Source organism: Paralichthys olivaceus, chromosome 1 (genome assembly GCF_024713975.1).
Source record: "Paralichthys olivaceus isolate ysfri-2021 chromosome 1, ASM2471397v2, whole genome shotgun sequence".
Classification (NCBI taxonomy): Eukaryota; Metazoa; Chordata; class Actinopteri; order Pleuronectiformes; family Paralichthyidae; genus Paralichthys; species Paralichthys olivaceus.
The window spans coordinates 4,321,252-4,341,311 of NC_091093.1; the positions used below are offsets into that span (position 1 = coordinate 4,321,252).

At 42.4% G+C, this 20,060-nt stretch overlaps 1 protein-coding gene across 7 annotated transcripts in view; it reads left to right on the forward strand.

Annotated features, from left to right (window-relative positions):
- Positions 1-20,060, forward strand: part of znf536 (zinc finger protein 536) — a 214,707-nt gene that overhangs the window by 141,971 nt on the left and 52,676 nt on the right. For all 7 annotated transcript variants that reach the window (XM_069530698.1, XM_069530742.1, XM_069530660.1 and 4 more), the window contains 2 exons: positions 399-557; positions 7,392-9,170. In XM_069530698.1, the coding sequence (XP_069386799.1) occupies positions 399-557; positions 7,392-9,170 (1,938 nt within the window). The remainder of the gene's footprint in view (positions 1-398; positions 558-7,391; positions 9,171-20,060) is intronic.

A 20,060-nucleotide genomic window follows, 5' to 3' on the forward strand; every position in this document is an offset into this window, starting at 1 on the left:
AAGGATAAAAAAAGCAAAACAGGAGGAGGCAGGAGAGGCGGCGGTGCAGGTGGTGGTGTTGAGGGAGGGTGTGTTTGAGTTGGGGGGGTGGAGGTGGGGGGGTGTATCTCAGGACTATGGTGTTTCTAAAGAAACTGAAAAGCTTATGAACTGTCAGCGTTCTGTCAGCGAGGAAAATAGCGCGGCCCGTGAACCTGTTTGATGTGTTTGACTTTGTGTGGCGTTCGCACATTTGAGCAAGGAAAACGAGGGACAATGAGAGACAGACAGAGGGGGGGAAAAAAAGAAAAGAAAACGTGTTGTGTTGTGATGTGTGGAGGGCTGGTTTGAAGTGGCACTCAACACACCTTCCATTTGTCTCTCCCTCCTTGTGCTGTCTTTGTGTGCGTGTGCTCCAGATGTTGGGGAGGACTTGGGGAAGGCAGCGGGAAGTATTCAGCCGCCTCTGCCCCAGCATCGCGAGCGGAGTCTGGCCTCATCCTCCAAGGACTGCGCCTACTGTGGCAAGTCGTTCCGGACCTCCCACCATCTCAAAGTTCACCTGCGGATACACACAGGTCAGTATGTCCCAGGATCTCACTTCCCCAGGCCAATTCCAAGCAGAAACTGCATTTCTCCAACAATTAAACATTTATTGTACGTCATGCAAAATTTAATTTACTACTTGTGCTGACATTCCTTCTGGGTTAGACTGACATATTGGTTTATGAATATTGGCCTAATCCGATATTTGATTCAATCTGCCACTAAAATGATGGATACGATGCAGATTATTTGATTGTAAACTAATTTTGTAATTGATGAATACTACGTTACTTGTCTCTGGGAAACCCTTAATCTGGATTTATTTTATGCCAAACTAAAAACTAATATGTTAAAATGCATTTTTGCATGTCAAACAGAAAAGGGAAGAAATCTACTTACCTCACAAAATGTTTATGCACAAATGATTATATTTTCCAAATCACATGTACTGTACATAGCACAGTTTATGCTGAGATATAATCCTGCAAATATTTTTCAGTGCAGTGTTGTCAGATTTTTGATTGCATCACGTTTTCTTCAAACTGACTCACATACTGACAAATAAAACAATTCATGGGAAGGAATATACTGTACAGTTTGTAACTGTGTCCCTCACTGAGGCTTTGGGCCATTGTTATTCTCTTTTTTGTTCATACTCATCATTTCATTGAGCTCTAATTAACACAACAAGGGTTCAGTGTCCTCCGATGACATCACTCAGAGGGCAATTTCACACTCGCTAACTCTCAATAACTTTTAAAGCCAAAACAAAGCCAGCCTGTCCACAGTTTAGGGATATGCGTGAGATGATGTCCCTAATAGATCCAGTTTTATTTCTCAGTCACGCGTCCGAACCCTCTGAGCTGTGTACTCTCTGCCCGCACACTTACACTAGCCCGAGGTCCGGGCACTTCTGCGATAACCTGTCCGCCGGTCGTTTCCAGTTGAGGTTAAGGATACATTCAGAGTAATGATGTGGACTTTAGCCAGGGTTCTAACCCTCTGCAAGGTACAAACGCCCCACTGACTATTCAGGTTAGAGTCACAATTAGACCACACAGAGGACACTTTACAACAAGGACACCTGCTTGTAGCTGGTGGGCCTGATGTGTGAAGTGTATGTTCATGAGGAGATTCCCCCACCTCGCAGAAGGTCTGAATTCCAAACTGGAAAAAAAGTGAATTGTGATATTTAAACACCTTGTAGTCTCAGCGCTGGAGAACGGAACAAATCTATTACAGTGTCGTCAAGGTTAAGAAAAGATCTCAGTTATGGAAAATAAATAGGGCTGAGGTATAGGGTGAGACAATACACTACTCCACCACCCTGACTTTCACAGATTTACTTTCTGCGTCACTACATAAAGGGCACACTACTTCCTGCTACGGCACTGAACACCAGCATCGGAGGTGGAGAATCATCCAATATGGATGTAATTTCCGATACTGGGCTGTTAAATAAGTGCCAGAATATACATATAGAAATATGTATTTAACATTTGGTATCTGAATTTTCTAAAGCCAAAGACGATACCTGTTCAAGGTACAACCTTAGAATTATGTCATTTTTGCTTCATAACCTACTTGAACAATTCATCAATCATTAATTGTTTGGTTGGGAAAATGTCGGATGTTAAAATGCAGGATATCCACATGGTGAGAGGACCAGTAACAGAACAGTAAAAGCCATTTGTTCAGTCGATGCATCTTTAAGTAAGGAATTAAGATACTTACCTACAGATTACAAGGATCACCTGGAGAGGACTGCAGCTTAATACCTGTAACTTACATGTAAATGATTTAACAAGTGGAAATGTCTTAATAGTTTCTGTATTATTTCTGTCCTGCATTGATACTATACAGTGTAATGTTAAGTAAAAAAGAAGCACGAAACTAAACATAATCATATGATACAGGGGAAAAAAAGACTCACGACTTAGAAAAGCGTCTTCTTAAATCTATCAAACATTTTTACTCCTTAGTTCCTCAAGATGTTCTTGAAAAGCTGAGTTTGACCGTCCTGACCTTTTTCGTTAGTTTCTACACTTCACTGCAAAGTAATCCTTGGGTGCCAGTAGAGACGTCGAGGCTAAACGCTCACAACTGAAAATGGAAATCCCTTACAGCTGGGAAAATCAAAGCCCGTTTTTCTTTTTATTCTCCTTCTCTGTCTCCTTTGCTTTTTTCCCCCTCTCTTCCTTCTCCATGCATGCACTTGAAAGGCAGAACGCGAGACCACCAGTACTGTAACCCCCTTTTTGCTTTGCTTAATAAGAGACACATACTGTACCTCAAATCTGGAAAGGAATTAGAGGAAAGCTGTACGCTATAGCATGATAAGACATCTGGTGTATACCACCATAATTAAGATCCCTATGTTAAATAGTACATCCAGGTCACAGCCGGGCTGTGATAGAGATGGTGGTGGTTTTCGTGAAGCATCTGTTATCTGGTGGTGAGAGAACTGAGTTATGTCTGCTTTGAGTAGTACAGTAAGGATACCCGTGAGGGCCATATTTTATTATGGAGAAAGCAGAAACCTCGGCCCAGGCCTGGCGTTAGCTCATTTGGCAAAACACACACAGACAAGCAGGCCTGTGGAGGTGAGTCCTCACAGTATACTGCATTTTACATTCATATATCTCAGAGATACAGTAAAATAAAATGCTTAACGTGGAGCCCTCTGCAGCTGGCAGCTAAAGTGAGAAAGGTTAGGAAGTATGTTGTCTTTTGGAAAGGAATGTATCTTTGGATGGGAGCCCATCCAAGCACAGGTTCAGCATAGTCTTCTCCACGTGCAGAGAGGAACAGCTTGATACATCCCCAACATGTGGCCTTTAAATCATTCCCATAACCTAATCATACCAGCTCCACTGTGACATCCTGATTACATCCACAAGATGACTTTTACAGCAGCTAAAGATCCTCTCTGTGCTCTGGTGACAATGCAGGGAAATGCACAGATGACAGCCGAGCTCCCCTTCATCTTAATGCAATGTGAGTGACACAATGGAATTGCCTACCAAGCCGGTCGAGGCAGCATTGTGCAACACAACATGGAGATTAATGAGCGACTAACACCAGCTTGAAAGGAATGAAGTGAATTTAAATTTCTCCAAAAGTTAAAGAGCTAATGTTACAGTATTAATTTCCTCTTGAACAGTGAGTGGGAAAATATCCATTAGCAAAATTAACCACAGTTTTCTAGGTAGCTAACATTGTGCTGCTGTGGCACTACAGTGTGGGGCCACAGCTAATGAACACACTGCAGAGGGTGATATTTCATTATACAAATTAATGCTCACATTTTAATGGGAAAGTCACATAATGAATCTAGGCTTCAGTGACAGCAATTAGAGGCCCAGATTGTCCCCTTCTGGACAAGGCACTATTTAGCAGTAAGCAGCTGTGTGTAAAAAATAAAAAGGTCTTCGCTCTTGACAATAGCCACACATAACTTCAGGCAGGGCTGCATAACCAATAAGAGTCCCTGCTCACCTTTAAACGATGAGAGCGTGAGACAAAGGGAGGGAGGATGAGAAAGAGGAGAGGCAGGACTTGCCCATGTCACTTAACCTTAACCTAACCTTGTAATCAGGATAAATCAAGAGGGACCTGTGGTCTCCCACCCCCATTCCTCTCACTCCTGTGCCCCTCCTTCCTCTCTTTCCTCCTCATTCAAAGAGTATCTCCTTCCTTACATACTTGTATCCCCACTTTTTTTCCATTCCATATAGAATATTCTTATATACCACTGAGCTCCATAGTTGTTTTAAACACATCCGTGAGACACACAATTATATTATTTAGTTAAATATTATGAGCTTTTCTTTTCTCATCCTTGTGGCCAAATGGAAATTCATCAAGTGTGTCATATCTAGCCAAGTCACTTTAATAGCACCTCTGTACAGGTTGCAATGTATTTAACTTGTTTCTGTCACACTTCCCACAAAGACAGATGAAATAAGTACATGCAACAGAAGCAGGCCCCAGAGGAAAATGATGTGTTACAAGCTCTATTTTTTCAAGTCAAAGCTAAGAAAGCCACAGTGGTGCTCTTCTTACCCAGCTGTCCTTCACCTTCCTCTGGAAACAAGTGTCCAACGTAATACAACAAAGTGAAGCAGACAACAGCAAAAAAAAAGTTTACCTATCTATTTTTAACTCCCAAATAGCAATTTCCTGGTTTTGTGGTGGCAGCGATCTGTCATGTGGCTGGGAGGTTGTGCTGTTTGCGCTGATATCAATTAAAAGTGGATTAACGGGTACATAATGACCTTTAGCAGTAAATTGTGTGTAATGTTGCAAGGCAGGATACAGTATATTCCCCAGATGTCACACCAGGCCCCTGACGTATGATGGAGCAGATGTCTTAGCCAGTCCAAATGGCCTTCTAAGACACACACACACACACATACACACCGGCTCAGGCTGACACACATGCATAAACATGTGTTCACACACTTTCCAAATGGCACAAACACACACGTAAACACAAGTCGATGCAGAAATGCGCTTGCTTCAGTTTCGCTCACTCCAGATACATTTGAATTCCTTATTTTAAAAGAAGATTGAAAGAAGACGATCACTCTCTAAAGGCCTATGCATTTATTTTACTCTGTAAACATCAAAGTATTTGCTTGTATTTTCAGTATTGTTCAGATATGAATATGTGACATTAATCTATATTTTCCTCTCATGGACATTAACAACCTTTTATAAGGAAAGAAAAAAAAAACAGGGGAGGAAAAAAAGATCAGATCAGTCTAATTTCTGTCTAATTTGGCTCCGAGAATATCATTTTGTCCAGTTAGAGGAATTGAGAATGATCATTTGCATCAGGGACGTTTCCTTATTAAATCAGCACTGAGCCTCTGTTCAGCAGCTCACAGGAGAAGCACTTATTGGGTTAAAAGCTCATCTCGTATGGTTTATTTTAAATATACTCTATGCTTCATAGCCACTCTAGTGTAAGAGAAAAGATATCAAATCACTGTCTTTCTATCTATAGTCAAGGCTATCTGTCTCTGCGTGCGCCCCCTCCTTTTTTCTCCCCCCATTCTTTGTCCGTTCTCACTTCAGCATTTCCACCTTCAATTTTCTTTTGTATACCCTCCTATTCTTTTCTCTCCTGTATCAATATTGTATTGAGTTGGTGTTTGTGGCCCTTTATTTGAGAACTCTGCAGTAGGTCTGCAGATCGCAGAGTCTTTTTCTGGAATGGTGCCCTCTAAATAATGATAAATTACTTGAGCAGTATGCCATTTGCTAATTATATCCATGATTTACTACACAGCCCGACTTAAATCATTCAAGCCAGCCTTGCGTAACAATGCCTTTTTTTCCTTTCGTAAAATGGTTTCCATGTGTATAATCTGAACATTTTAAGGCCATACACTGAATAGAATAAACATACAGAAATACTCATACACAAAACATTACAGCCAAACCCTTTTTTAAATGTCTTTTCCCACCCTGTTTGTTTCATACAGTTGCTGTTCTCCCTCTAACAGGAACTACAGTCTGGTAAACTTTTTATTGGTATACATTATAAAAAATAAATAAATTAATCTTTAAAAAAAAATCAGGCTTTGCATTTTTCCCCTCTCTGTTCATTGTTTAATGAATCCAAAGCTGGCTCAGACTCCAAGCCTATTATAATTGCTAGCAGGATGTGTTCTATTTCAGCCTAAGTATCATTGCAGTGGAAGATCCACTTCTGGCAGAATAATGCTGGTGTTATATACCATTACCAAGAATGTTCATGAATATGGGTGAGCAGCATAAATAAATATATGTAAATGTTACACAACAGATTCACCCCTCTTTTACCGTAATATAAATCACTTTGATCTGTGTATCCTGCAGTGAATCATATTGTTCTTTATCATAATTCTTCACTGCAACGAACATGTGGTTCACATATGTCGGCCACACATTTCTTGTCTAGGTTTTTCTTTTTTTAATACTCATCGACTTATTCTTTCATTATAGTGTATCATCCATATTTTCTTCTCAGTGCACTACTGTGGGCCGGTGGTTGCCCAGGTCTTATGCTGAGGCTGATTTATGTTTCTCAAGATAAACTGCAAATAGGGAATATCTGAGAAATTGCACTCTCATCGCCAGGGCACAGACCTGACAGCAAACAAGGCCAGAACAGAGGCATGATGACCCCACTGCCGGCACACACACACAAACATGCATATGCACACACACACACCCGCACACAGTTTTGCAGAAACACACACAGACAGAAGCCTCACCGTACCCTCTGCCACTGCCCTTGCCCGTGCACACACAGATAGCATCAAGACAGTTTTGTTGTCAGTTTAAAATATTATCTCTTACAGTGGACTGAGAGCACCATATGGTGAAATGTTTTTTTTCTTTTTTATTGTGCTGATGTGAGTGATGGCTCACTTGGAGGGGCTGGATCAGGCTGGATCGACCCATATTTAGATGCCTACTCCACGCCCACATTGCAATGCACATGCAAGAATACACACACAAGTGGAGCAGAGCCGATGACTTGAAGAGAAAAAACATGAGATCATTGGTTGGATGCAGGCTCTCTTTCACTATCATCATAATCATATTCATTAGTTCTGCAGTTTATTTTATTTTGTGCTTTTTTTTCCTTGCTTCATTTTTTTGAGGAGTCAGAAATGGCATGTTTTATTGCATTTTTGTGAGCTCTACTCATTTGACCTAATTTTCTGTGTTCAGGGAGGTTACATGACCCTAGGGTCCACATTCCCTGCTCTAATAAATAGATTTTGATATCCAGTCAATCTAATAATCAGGTTAATTATTCACTGTTTTCTCTGGCTTTCCTTTTCTCTGTCTCTCTCTTGACCTCTCAGGAGAGAAACCTTACCGGTGCCCTCATTGTGACTATGCTGGCACCCAGTCTGCCAGCTTAAAGTACCACCTGGAGCGCCACCACCGTGAGCGTCAAAATGGTTCCACCACCTCAGGCCCATCCTCTGGCCACACCCCTTCTTCTGACCACAAAGAGGACCATGGAAAGACAGCCGGTGGCGGCATCTTTGCCCGACCAGATGTCCTCCGCAGTGTTTTCAAGGGAATGCCTCCCAACCTCGACTTCAGGGCAGGTCCATTACTGCCACATCAGTGGGCGTCAGCTGGCATGATATCTCCACATGACAGAGATCGTGAGCGTGGTGACCGTCGCTTTGACTCTGCCTCCTCAACTGAGAAGATGAAGACTGCTGATGCCCCGTCCGCCCTTGTCTCAACAGCAACAGATAATCCTGCCAGCTTCTCTGACTTAAGCAGGGCTTACCAAAGTATGATGGGGAATGGAGTCCACTTTCAAGGTTCTCTTCAGGCCTTCATGGACAGTTTTGTCCTTGGCTCCATGAAGAAGGATACGAAGGACAACCAGAGTCCAGTTCAGCTCCAGGCCCAGCTCTACCATGATAACGGCGAGCCCAAAGCCAAGCGAGCTATGGCTGTTGAACAGGACCGAGAGGATAAGGCTGATGCCAAACAGAACTCACAACCAGGGAAACCTGGGTCCCAGTATGAACCACTTGATCTGTCTGTGTCAGTTCGGCCTGAGTCTGCATCCGGATCTCTGCCAGGCTCCTCAGTCACCATCCATGACAATGTGGCATGGCATGGCTGCCTCTTCTGCTCCTTCTCCACCTCCTCATTTGAACTCATGGCTCTGCACCTCCAGGCCAATCACCTGGGTAAGGCCCAACTGCAGCGGTCTGACACAGGCAAGGAGCTTCATGGAGACACTTCTCCCACAACCTCCACTATTCACTCCTCCAACACTAAGACCTCTGGTGTGGCCCTTGAAAAAGATGGAGACAGAGATGGGGAGAAAAACCAGGGAGGCTGGAACAACCACCTGGACCAGCCCTACAACCCCTTCCAGAGTGACTTCTACAGACGGTTTGGTGGCTTGTATGATGGATCACCAAGTGCCAACCAGGCCCTTCAAGGGTATATAGCCCCACCAGAGCAAGTTCTTGACCTGCCTAGCCTCGCTTTTGGAGCATCCTCAGCCAGAGATGACCAGATTGGTGAGAGGGGCTCCCGTGGAGGTGCTGAAGAGGACCAGGTAGGATCAGATGATGAGGTTGTGAAGGTTGGGCTGCACAGCGCCGGTGAGACTCCTTCCACCACACCCATGCGACAGCAGCAACAGAATCACTCTGAGGAAGAGGAAGAAGAGGGAGGAGTGGCTGAAGAGGAGGAGGAAAGAGATGAGGATGGGAACATGGACATGGAGAGAGAGGAAGAAGGAAGTTCGGCCTCAAACCACCTCCAGAACCCCAAACATTTCCAAGACAACTCCTCTTTGCCCCAAAGAAGTGGAGCTGGTTTGGCAGCATCTTCCTCCACCATGACGGCACTTTCTCTGGTTCCCCAACCACAAAACCAAGCTTTGCCGCTGGAGAAGCAGTGGCAGCAGGGCCTGGGCCTCCTGTCTCCCGGAGGTCCTCCAGGACTGTTGAAGGCCGAGCAGCAGACCCACCTAGAGCAGCAGATGAACATGCTCTCTGTCCTCAGAGCCTACAGCAATGACAACATCCCTGCATTCAACGGCCTTGGTGGTGGAGCAGGAGGAGCATCCACAGGGGGCATGAAGAGGCCAGATGCACCTGGTGAGTGTGTTAAACCCCTCTGGGTACTGTAACTGCTGTAAAGCTCACACCCACACACATATTCACAGACACCTATACCAGCAGAAAACCTCACACGTAAATAGCCACACAACTTGAGTTTTCCCACCACTGCATACACATAAACACTAAACACGGAAGACAAACATATATATGTTTTTCTTTCCTGACACCCACGAAGGAATCTCAGACACTCACTAAAGGTCTCCAGATTGGCTCTGAAGTGATTTTAGTCTTATTTCAAGCAAGTTTAGAAGCTATCAGCCTGGCGACTAGCAACAGATTAATCTTTATTACACGTTTATATTACTGGGAGTGCAGCGCCTCCCTCCCACCCCACAGCATGGAGGGAATAACCCTGGATGAGTCAGAGCAGGACCTCAGCTCCCCATGCCATCTCCTCCACATGTCTCTTAACTATCTTAGCTCTCATAAAGCTGGCTCCCAAAAGCCCATTACTTTATAAGACTCGTCGATCTATGACCCTGTGAAAAATGAACTGTCAACTTTCATGATTCTGCTAAGGTTATAGCCGCTCCTTGAGACTGAAGAAGGAAGTCCTTTTTCTTTTTCTCTCTTTTTTTTTTTTTTACAGTGCTGCTTAGGGGTAGTTGCTAACGGTTTCTATATAAAAAGAGTTTGTGTTGAGCTCTGAAACATTGATGCTGACTCAGATCCAATCAGTAACAACTCCTTCAGACTGGAAATTAAGACATTTGCATTTTTTGGAAAGGGAAGCTAACAAATAATAATATAAATAATTCATTGTGCAAGTGTAAGACACAGTAAGTTGTGGCTCCTGTGCCTCAATCAAATTATCACATTTGCTCATTGTTTCTATCCCGGCTTGATGCCTGATGATTTGATTGAGAACAGTTTTTTAATCTTTTTTTATGATTATCATTATCATTATTATTATTTCAGGGGCCGAATACAGCTCACAGACATAAATATTTTCTATTGTGTACAACAAAATAATTGAATGCAATTTTCCAGTCACATGGAGAGCTCATGTTTACAGGCACACATTTATGAGAATACAGTAAAAGAAGCATTAACCCATAGTGATAGTGACCTCTTTGATAATGAAGCAGTGCAGCTGCATGTGTTCGTCTGACCTTTCCATCTGACAAACTATCACCTGCTGTGATGGAACCAGGCTCTCTGCAGATAATGACATTGTGAAAGCATTTTTATGATAAAAGATTGATGTATAAACACAGTATATATTGTATGTTTAAATAATGTTGTGTGGGAATGCCCTACTTACTGTCTAATAAGAAAGCTTGTGAAAGGAAGCTATGTAATCTGGGCAGATTGATTTGCAACTAGGAATACATGGAACAAAAGCTTCTCTTACATGTTAGTTTGTCCTAGTGTGAGTCAGCCATTCACTGTTATGTATCCAACTTCCAGGTAATAGATATGTACCATCCATATTTCTGTGATGGCACACGAGAAAGCGTAGAAATATATAAAAGATTATGAGTAACACAAGTAAAATCAAGACCTGTGAGTTGTTGTACTTAGTATGACCGTGTGTGACTTGTGCTGCCAAACTTCACCCCCATCCCAGCCATCAGCTACCTGTGTGCACTGTTACAGGGATATATGCATCAGATGTTAAGGCACCGTATCTTATACTAAGTACATCAAGCAAAACTCTTCCAGGCACTCTTACTGATTTAACAGCCTTCATGCAGTTCATATATTTGTAGTAATGAGCAAGCTGAATTCACTGTGAACCAGAATGTGGGAAAAAGAGTGAATATGGGCCACATGCTAAAGCCTGCACGTAAACCTATAGCGATACCTAACAGTATTGATATGATGTTTACTACTATTACAGTCTCTCCCCTGCAGCCACTAGTACTGATATTATACATGATGACTATAATTATGACTTCTACAAAAACAGCTCTACTTCGACTGTCACTTTAACTGCCATGGCTGCATCTGGTATTTCTACTTATTGATATGAGAATACTAATGCCACCATACAAAAAGTACATAAAACTGCTTCCTCTCTTGGTGCTGAAACTGTAACTTTGCACAGTATCGGAATGCACTTTAAATCCTTTATTAAAATCAATGAAGTAAGTAATAAATGACAGCACAATGTATTTCAAATTGTTATGTTAAAATATATAACATTAATTATTTAATCATGATAAAGCATTAGCTGGCCATAGTGAAGCCATTTTGTGAATTAGGCTATTCTAAAATGTGGCCTGTTATTTCATCAACTGATCATTGTTTCAAGAATATTAATACCTGGCTAAAGAAATATAGACAACATAGAAGAAGATATATATTTGAAATGATTTCAAAACTGTGCTAAAGTTCAGTTCTTTGGTGAATTAACTTTTACCACTATTGTTTATGACATAATATCGCAATAGTGACAGCTACTAGTTTTGCCACACGTGCTACAGATATAACATGAAAAACCATAATAGGCGCTGTTTCATAGGAAAATGCACTATTGCAGTCTCTTTTTATGTGTCCACTTGTAAACCCCTTTGTGCTGGTGGAGAAGGTGGGGGTGGCAGAGACGTCCCTAAAACTCAATTCAGACCTGGCAAAATGTGATTATCTGGAGTGGGTTTGCATTAGGTTTGTATGCAAATATAGCATAAATCATTAATATCGAAATTCTCCTCTGAATCTACGGGACTTGTTGTAGGGCACGCACCGCACGTCTGGAGTGGCCGTCTCTTCATTTGTATGCCCATAGGAAACAGGGGTGCGGTGCACATGAATCTACTTGCACCTTGACATATGACAAATACACACATCAAGGCAATCCACACACACGTATTCACACATTTTTAGTATTAAACCACTCCTCCCTAAATTGCCCCAGTATTTATCAATAAATGTCAATAACAGCAGCAGTGGCCCTGAGGTCTCTGTAATCAGACAAGGTATCTGGTTACTGAGGTCCGACATTCTGTGTAAAGACTGATATGAACCCGCACCATTTGCTGTACTGTAGATGTGCTTAACACAATCAATACTTGGATGCAGTGCAGACCTATCCATAGCCGTGCATTATCCAACATGAGGTATTACATTATTCAAACAGTGCTATACATGCCACGACTGCTCACGAACGTTGCTACTCACATCGTATTACTTACATTACCTCAAACCCCTCATTCATTTAATATGTTTAATGTAGACCAGAGCTTCAGAAGGTTGCGATTGACAAGCTGGAGAGGTGTTGATAGAACTGTAGGACTTGGATTAGCATGCCGAGAAAGCTACTCATGGCTGAGCACCTCTTGCAATTTGAGAAGTAGGCTACACAAACAGAGAGTTGGTGGGCAGGAGAGAGAAAGAAGAGAGGGGAACGCTGTATATTCTCACATCAATTAGACCCATCACTCCCAATTTACAAGTACTCTCACACCGTGTTCTATAGTTCTCCTCAAAAGGGCTGCTGTGTATTGGTGTTTGTTGTTGCAGATGAAAACTCTCAGTGTCATCTCATGTGTGTACATGAAGTGACACTGAGAAGAGTCTTTTTTGTTGACTTGAGAGGATGAACAGATATACCTCATTGTCACCATGTAACAACTAGGAATTGTATGCAATGGTGTTCATTTAGTTGAAACATGACCTGTATGCTGTGCTAGTTTAACAATACTGATCAAGTTTTACTGTCAAAAATATGAATTGTGCACCAACATCAGTTCAGATAAATTATTTCCATCTAATTACACAGTAAAATGAGCAGGAATTGGGCTTTATTGTATCGTATTTTTTTCTTAAGCAAGAGTAATGCACCAATCTTACAACAAGTTTATAACAAAATAACTCCAAAAACTATGAGGTTGAAGCAGGGACACTGAAAGGATGATTGACATGCAGATATCACAACTAATAATGAGTCACATAATGGCCTCTTCCCCCTGCTGCAGATAAGAAGCAGCCATTTTAGACTTAATGTTGGGCCATTTGCTTGTGCCATAAATGTAAAACCCTGCACATATAAAATGTAAATAATGAGTTAATTAATGAGTTTCCCCTGTGTTGCCTTGATGTGTGTCTCTGCCCTTTTTGCCCCACACCCCTGTTCTTGTAGTGTGTGTGTCTGTGTGTCTGCGTGTCTGTGTGTGTGTGTGTTTGTTGATGGACTGATGCTGTTGATCGGTTTGGTTTTCATCTCAGATGTAGAACTGTCGTCACTGTGAGGAGTTTGATCCCATGAGCCCCGACTTTCGTGTCAGAACATTGAGCAGGAAATGGGCATAGCGATGACACGTGTACAAACAAACACACATATACACTTGTATGCTCGGGGGAGCTCACTATACTGTGCTGGATCCCAGTTAAATGGCTGTTTGAGGGTTGAGACTTGCTTTTAGGGTCATGGCTTGAATGAGGTCTAGGTGAGGGCTACAGTAAAGGGTATGGGAATTTATAAGTAAATGATCGGTCCCCACAAATATATGTGTCTGAGGATGTGTGTGTGAGAAACAGGTTCTGTACAGCAATGATGATAATTAAAGGCATATGGTGGGATTGGTGGGCTCGCTGTGAAGCACAGATGTAGTGGATCACAGTTGGCATTACTGGTGTAATTTTCACTTTTTCTGGTTTAAGTGGAAGAAAGGTAGGCATAACAAATGAAGCTTCCCACGAACACACACGCACACATCCTACTTCATGCACATATGCTGCTGTCACAGATACCGTTTATGGGTACACACAAAGTGAAAATTATAATTGTTTAAAATTCCTTAAAATCAATATATAATATATATTTAAGTGTCCTTAATTTTAGTTACATCACACTTTTGACACAAATGGTTTTTGCACAAGAAATAAAATACCAAACAAAATATTGAACAGTGGTGCAGATGTAGGGTATAGTCCTTATACTGGCAATTTGAGTGGAAACTGTTGCACCTGATTAAAAACACAAAAACCCATGAGTCACATGCAACATGCAGACTCACAAAGACAGACCTCAGCTGGCCATCTGACTCCAACTTAGCGCCTTTTTGCTGTAACTCAGAGGCCTCATCTATTCTGGAGCTGTGTATGTACATGTATACAAAAAGAAATTCCTAGACATAGAACACCTTTAGCTGCCAACAGGGTTACTGACACTGACCATCACTTATGCCACACCAACCTTTTATCTCTCTCACTGTCCCATTTCATCTCTCTCTCTCTCTCTCACACACACATTTTAAAACTGGTGATAATGCAGAAATTGGCAATTGCCAATAATGCTGTCCTCATCTGGTCTAGCAAACTCACAGGCACATACATAAATATTCCCACAAAATGTTTTGGCGAGTGGAAGAGGGCTTGGGTTCTCTTTGCTCACAGTAATTATTCTGAACACTTAAAAGCAGGTCTGCAGGTTCAGAAAGGTGGCACCTGAGAGACCTAGTGGGAGCAGGTGGTGGTTATGGACTAATTTACAAGAAAGCATCTACATTGAGGAGAGTGGAAACATTCTTTTCAGAGTTGCCTTCATCATTTAACCAGTGAAGTCTAGTTCAATAAGGTACAGACAGGCTGTCAAATTAAAAGAATAAAATCAGATTATTCCATCCCCTTCCTATGTTCGCTGTAGATAGTTCTACAATACAGCACTACATCAAATAACAGCAAGGATATACACTGCATTTACTGTATATCTATGTTTGTAATCTGTTGCTGCACTCTGCCAAATCTTCTTGTGGTGAGCCCCATGCAAAGAGCAGTGTTGCCTTTTTTCAGTTAAAGAATGCATTTAGTTTCATGAGAAGTTGGGTCTTAGTCTTCTAATCGATAAGGTCTGGGAGCTGTATCACCTTGAGTCAAAATACATGAGCAGTCATGCAATCAAACAGGTTAAAAGAAAATTGAATAGTTTAAGTCACTGGTATGGTGAAACCGAAAGGTTGAAATGAATTACATGTTGAACAACAGTAGCAATTATGGCAGGTCAGATCTGAAACAGTGAGTAGTTGATATTTTTACAACAGACATATTGGATAGTAATTACATTGTGTAACACCTGGAGATCTCTGTTTAAAGCATCATTATAATTTTAGCTGAACAGCCAGAATGCAACATCTTGACAAATGCAAAACAAAACTTGAGAAAAGTTCTTAAATCTTAAAGAAGTGATGCCACATCCCCAGATCTTAAAAAATAAAACCCCGAAAATGATCCTTTGAGAAATCCTCTTGCAAAACCAACCCCTGATGACCAGACAGGTCGTCACAGCTTTGGGTCAGAGGGTGTCGGTGTCAGAGCTCAAACCCGTGGTCGTGTCACTGCACCAGACTGTTCAGTTAAGTATTTTATTCACAGCAGATTCAATTGCAGGGTTGCAAAGGTTCAAGTAAACATCTTAACCTGATTAAAACTTCAACCAAGGTCTGACCAATATCTGACTTCCTGCTCAGTGAAGACACCACCGATTGTCTCCGTTCAAACCAAAGCAAGTCCACTAGCACTCCTTCCTCCTTTTTAGATCTCTCCCTTTAGCTTTCCCACACTCTTGGATCCTCCCCTTTTCTTTACTTCTCTCGCTCTGCTGGAGGGCATGCACTCTTCCAGTGATTAAGACGTCTGTCTGTCTGTAACTGAGAAAAAGAGGACGACCGTTAGTGAAACACTGCACCCCTCGCTCTCACTGTATGCCTCCGCCAACGCCGAGACACAGCTCTGAAGGCTGGTGAGGGCTAGGTGCTGTTTCACATGTGCAACAATATTACCAGCTTTACTTGCAGAGGTGAATTATCACCTTGTCACCCAAAAGTGCAAATAGTGTCATTTTCAAAGAGCAATTAAGTGTAATAGCTGCTGTCAAGCCCCGAGGATGGTACCTGTTGCTCATTCTCACAGCCTTTCTTTTCTCCGCGGCAGATGTGATAGCTCTAAAAATATTTTCCCCCTCACTAATTCCCCAGATATCAGCTGCTGCGCCTGCTGAAAGGTCCTTTTTGAAAAGGCTTCATATTCTTCCCATGATCCTCTCTCTCAGCCATCTTCGCTAATAACGCCGTTGATGCTGGCCACATCACGTTTCCTGGAAGTGAAGTACAGTGAATGAGGGGCAGTATCGAGTTGCCCTTGATAAGGAAATGGAGACGAATGCTGGATGATTGCAAAGTTACATGACAATTATTCTATTCATTATTGTAGAAACAGGAGTGAAGACAGCGTGGGAGCGTGGAGGTTACAGGGAGCTGCAGACCAGTGTGTGTGTGTGTGTGTGTGTGTTCATGTGAAAATCAGGTGCTTTTAAGTGTACAGTATAAGCAAGTCTGTACACCCTTTCCCCCCGCTGTGCACTTATAAACATGTTATTGCGAATTGTATTCGATATTGCAAAACATGAAACAATGGGTTATAAATTGGCCTTCCAACCCAATATATTTGACATGATCTCTGCCTCCCATCTCGTTAGTTTGCTGTTTGTTTCTTTTCTTCCCAGACTCCTGTAGACTTTGTTCAGTTTGAGTTCCTCCTCTTAAGAATGCAACGTTCCCTTCCCCAGGCGCCCTGGAGATGTGAAGAGGGCGCCTCAGAGGAGTTGTACTCATAAAGCTCCTCATCCTCCGAGGGAGCGCGAGAGAGAGACAACAGAGAGAGAGACGGGGGGAGAGAGAGAGAGAACTGCCAGGCAAAGACACGCAGGCATAATAACTACACTTACACAGCTAGTCGACACATAATGAGACAATGCCGCAGCAACTTCAAGGAAGAACACAGATATATAAAAAACAACAGAGAGCAAGGCAGGGGGAGAAGGAAACCGGGGGTTGGGGGGGAGGAAAAAAAGAAACTATGTCAACTTTTATTTCCTCTGTTATTCCACATCAATGGATGCATGCCGTGATACTAATAAAAACAAAAAAATATACACAAGTATAGACACATAGGCAGCGAGTTGGCGTGTTTGAAAAGCTCTGTGGCAATTAAGGACAAATAACTTGCATTATTTCCTGTAGTGAAGGATGATCCCGACCACTCGCTAAAAACATGTTTGATTTAAACATCAAAAAGAGCCAAGAAACAAATAAATAAGACTCAAATAAACAAAGTTGTGCTCGGGAAAAAAAGAGAAAGGGAGAGAGAGAGAACATAAACCGCAGGGGGAATAAGAATAAGAATAGCGAGCATCGAGACAAATAAGCTGGCAACATTATAACATTAGCAGTTAGAAAATACACTTAATTCCTCGGCAGAGATGGATATAAACTGCATTGTTGCGTTGCAAATCCCAGCGACCGGATTTAAACTGCTGCATTGTTTTATTAGGGAAATATGGGGGTGGAGGAACACCGCTTGTTCTAATTACAGTGATTTAATCAGGATTAGAGAGGTTACCTGGATGAAGCTAGGGGGCATCCATGGCAAGGGCACATGCTCTCAGACAAACTGGTTACATGCAGTGGCATGTTTCTGAGAGCTGGTCCTTATCGAAACTCATCTGCCGCTGTGACTTCAGCTCCTGAAACAATGACTTTCTTTGCTCTCACATGAGTCAACACTGGACTATTGTTCTGCCTCTTTTCCCTCCTCTCTGTCTTTACTTCACCCTCCACCCCCACCCCCTGCCCTTTTTCCTCCTGCCCAGTTAAACAGCAGGCAGAGGGAATCCATTTTAATCTGATTAATAACTTAGTTGATCACATATAACCCAATTTTCATTCTGTGCCGCCCTTGTCTGCACGGACACACCCACGCTGACCTTTGGAGTTGCCACAGTTACAATACAGCACAATAAGCACCATTGTCCTGTCAAAAAAGCTGAGGATGTTTTACATCACTGCAAAAATTTAATGTTGCCATCTTTTTAAATTGGATGCTTTCAGGAAAAGGCCAGGCCTACAACTGAACGCTTGTGTGTGTTTGTGTGTACGTGCCTGTGTGTTAGTGTGTGTGTAGAGGAGGGGGCTACGAGTGGGATTCCAGTTTCCTGACTTGCAGGGATGGGAACAACTTTTGTCATGCATTCACAGTAATATGAATCGTCCTTTTAAAACAGATATGGTTACATATTAGTTTTGAAAGGTACAGTAACTGCTTCAGCGTTAAGCTGGCCTCCAACACTGGGGCCCTTTGTTCGTCGGCCCAGTTAATAACTGGCCCCTGATCCTCATCTCTTACTGGCTGCGGAAGAAGACTCAACTTTTTTTTTCTTCTTCTTCTTCATCTCCCCCCCCCCCCCGAATGTATCTTTGATTACAATGTTATATGAGCTTCGTTTTGTCATTTCAATTTCTCTCAATGTGTTTAGCGCTGAGAGATTTGTATTCAGGATTGGCAATTATGATTAGAATGCCACAAAGTAAGCCTTGTGAGTTTTTGCAATGACAAGTGAAAGAGAGTTAGAGAGAGAAAATATATCCTTCCTCCCTTTCTCTGTCTCTCTGTCTTTCTCTCTCACACACACACACACACACACACACACACACACACACACAGGAAATATGAATCAAATATTCATGAAGTGGGCTGAGGTTCTCATACACCCATATGCTTCCTCGTTCAAGCAGCTTGCAGTGGACAAGAGGCATCCATCCAGCTTGTATGACACAGCCGAGTGTGACAGAGAGCATGAAAACACCCCTCCGCCACCTATCACCACAACCTCTGCCATCACGATAACCATCAAATAGGTCACAGCAAACATGGACTCCTCTTCTACCCGCTTTCCTTTTCCCCTTTGTCCTTGTTGCCCTCCACTGTACCCCATGACTTCCTCTTTCGTTTAATAATCTGCTGTGAGAGAGATGAGTCCTCCGAGCTCCGTGATTCACTGGCCAGGAATCCTTGTAAAATCAGGGCGCCCTGCATTTGCCAGTTTCCAGAAATTGTAAGAACTTTATGGTTTATAGTTTTTTATTATGTCTCGGTAGGAATGAGAAGGGTGCTGTGAGGGGAGGGTGTGTGTGTGTGTGTGTGTGTGTGTGTGGGATTAAAACTGGAGGGATTAGCACCATACTTTAAGATAAATCTTTTTAATGTGAAACCTCATCCCCGCTCATTCTGGGGTAACCACTCTTATTAACTGCTTTTCTTTCACTCTCTTTTATGCGGCCTATTTTTGCGCTGAGCAACTTTAAGTACGGGCTTTTGGACACGGCCGCGCACTGCTAACTCTGCCAGTTACACAAACACACAACGTCCCCTTTTTAAGCTTTTAAACACAGAACAATGGCAAAGCACATAGCTGCGCACATTAATGCTTTTGTATATGGGAGGGGAGGGAAAAAAATAGCAGGAAAGCAGAGGAGAAGAAAAGAGATAAGCAGAGCTTGGCTGCGCTGCCCCTCCATCCATTTCTCTCTGTTTTCCTTTTCTCCCTCAGTCTATCTGTGTGAAAAAAAAAAAATCTCTCTTTCCATCATCAAATCCAGGCTGATCTGTATGCGTCGGGGGCTAAACAGACAAACATCATATTCTCAGTCTCCAGACTCTAATTGACTGAACAAGGATTGGTCACACTTTTAAGAAGCGTTCCATAATGGATTTCCATGTTTGTGCCTCTTTTAACTGGCAGCGCAAATGGAAGGCATAAATGTCGTCTTTATTACCAAAAACAACAGCCCTCTCTCTCGCTGTCGCCCTCTATCTCTTTGCATCTCTTTCCTTTTCTCGAAAAGATGATATCAGAGCAATGGTCGGCATTCGTTGCAAGGTCACCGCTGTCCAACAGATGACAAACGATCTCAAGATGGCCACATCATCTGTCCTGTAGTTGTTGGCCGCAAAAGAGATGAATGTACACATCTAATTTTTCTTTTCTTTTTTTTTCACTCTCTTCCACTTCTTTAATTTGATTTTCACGTTGTGGGGGGGCAAAGCAACAAAAACAGCCACCTGATTAGCCGCAGTAACGGCTAAATT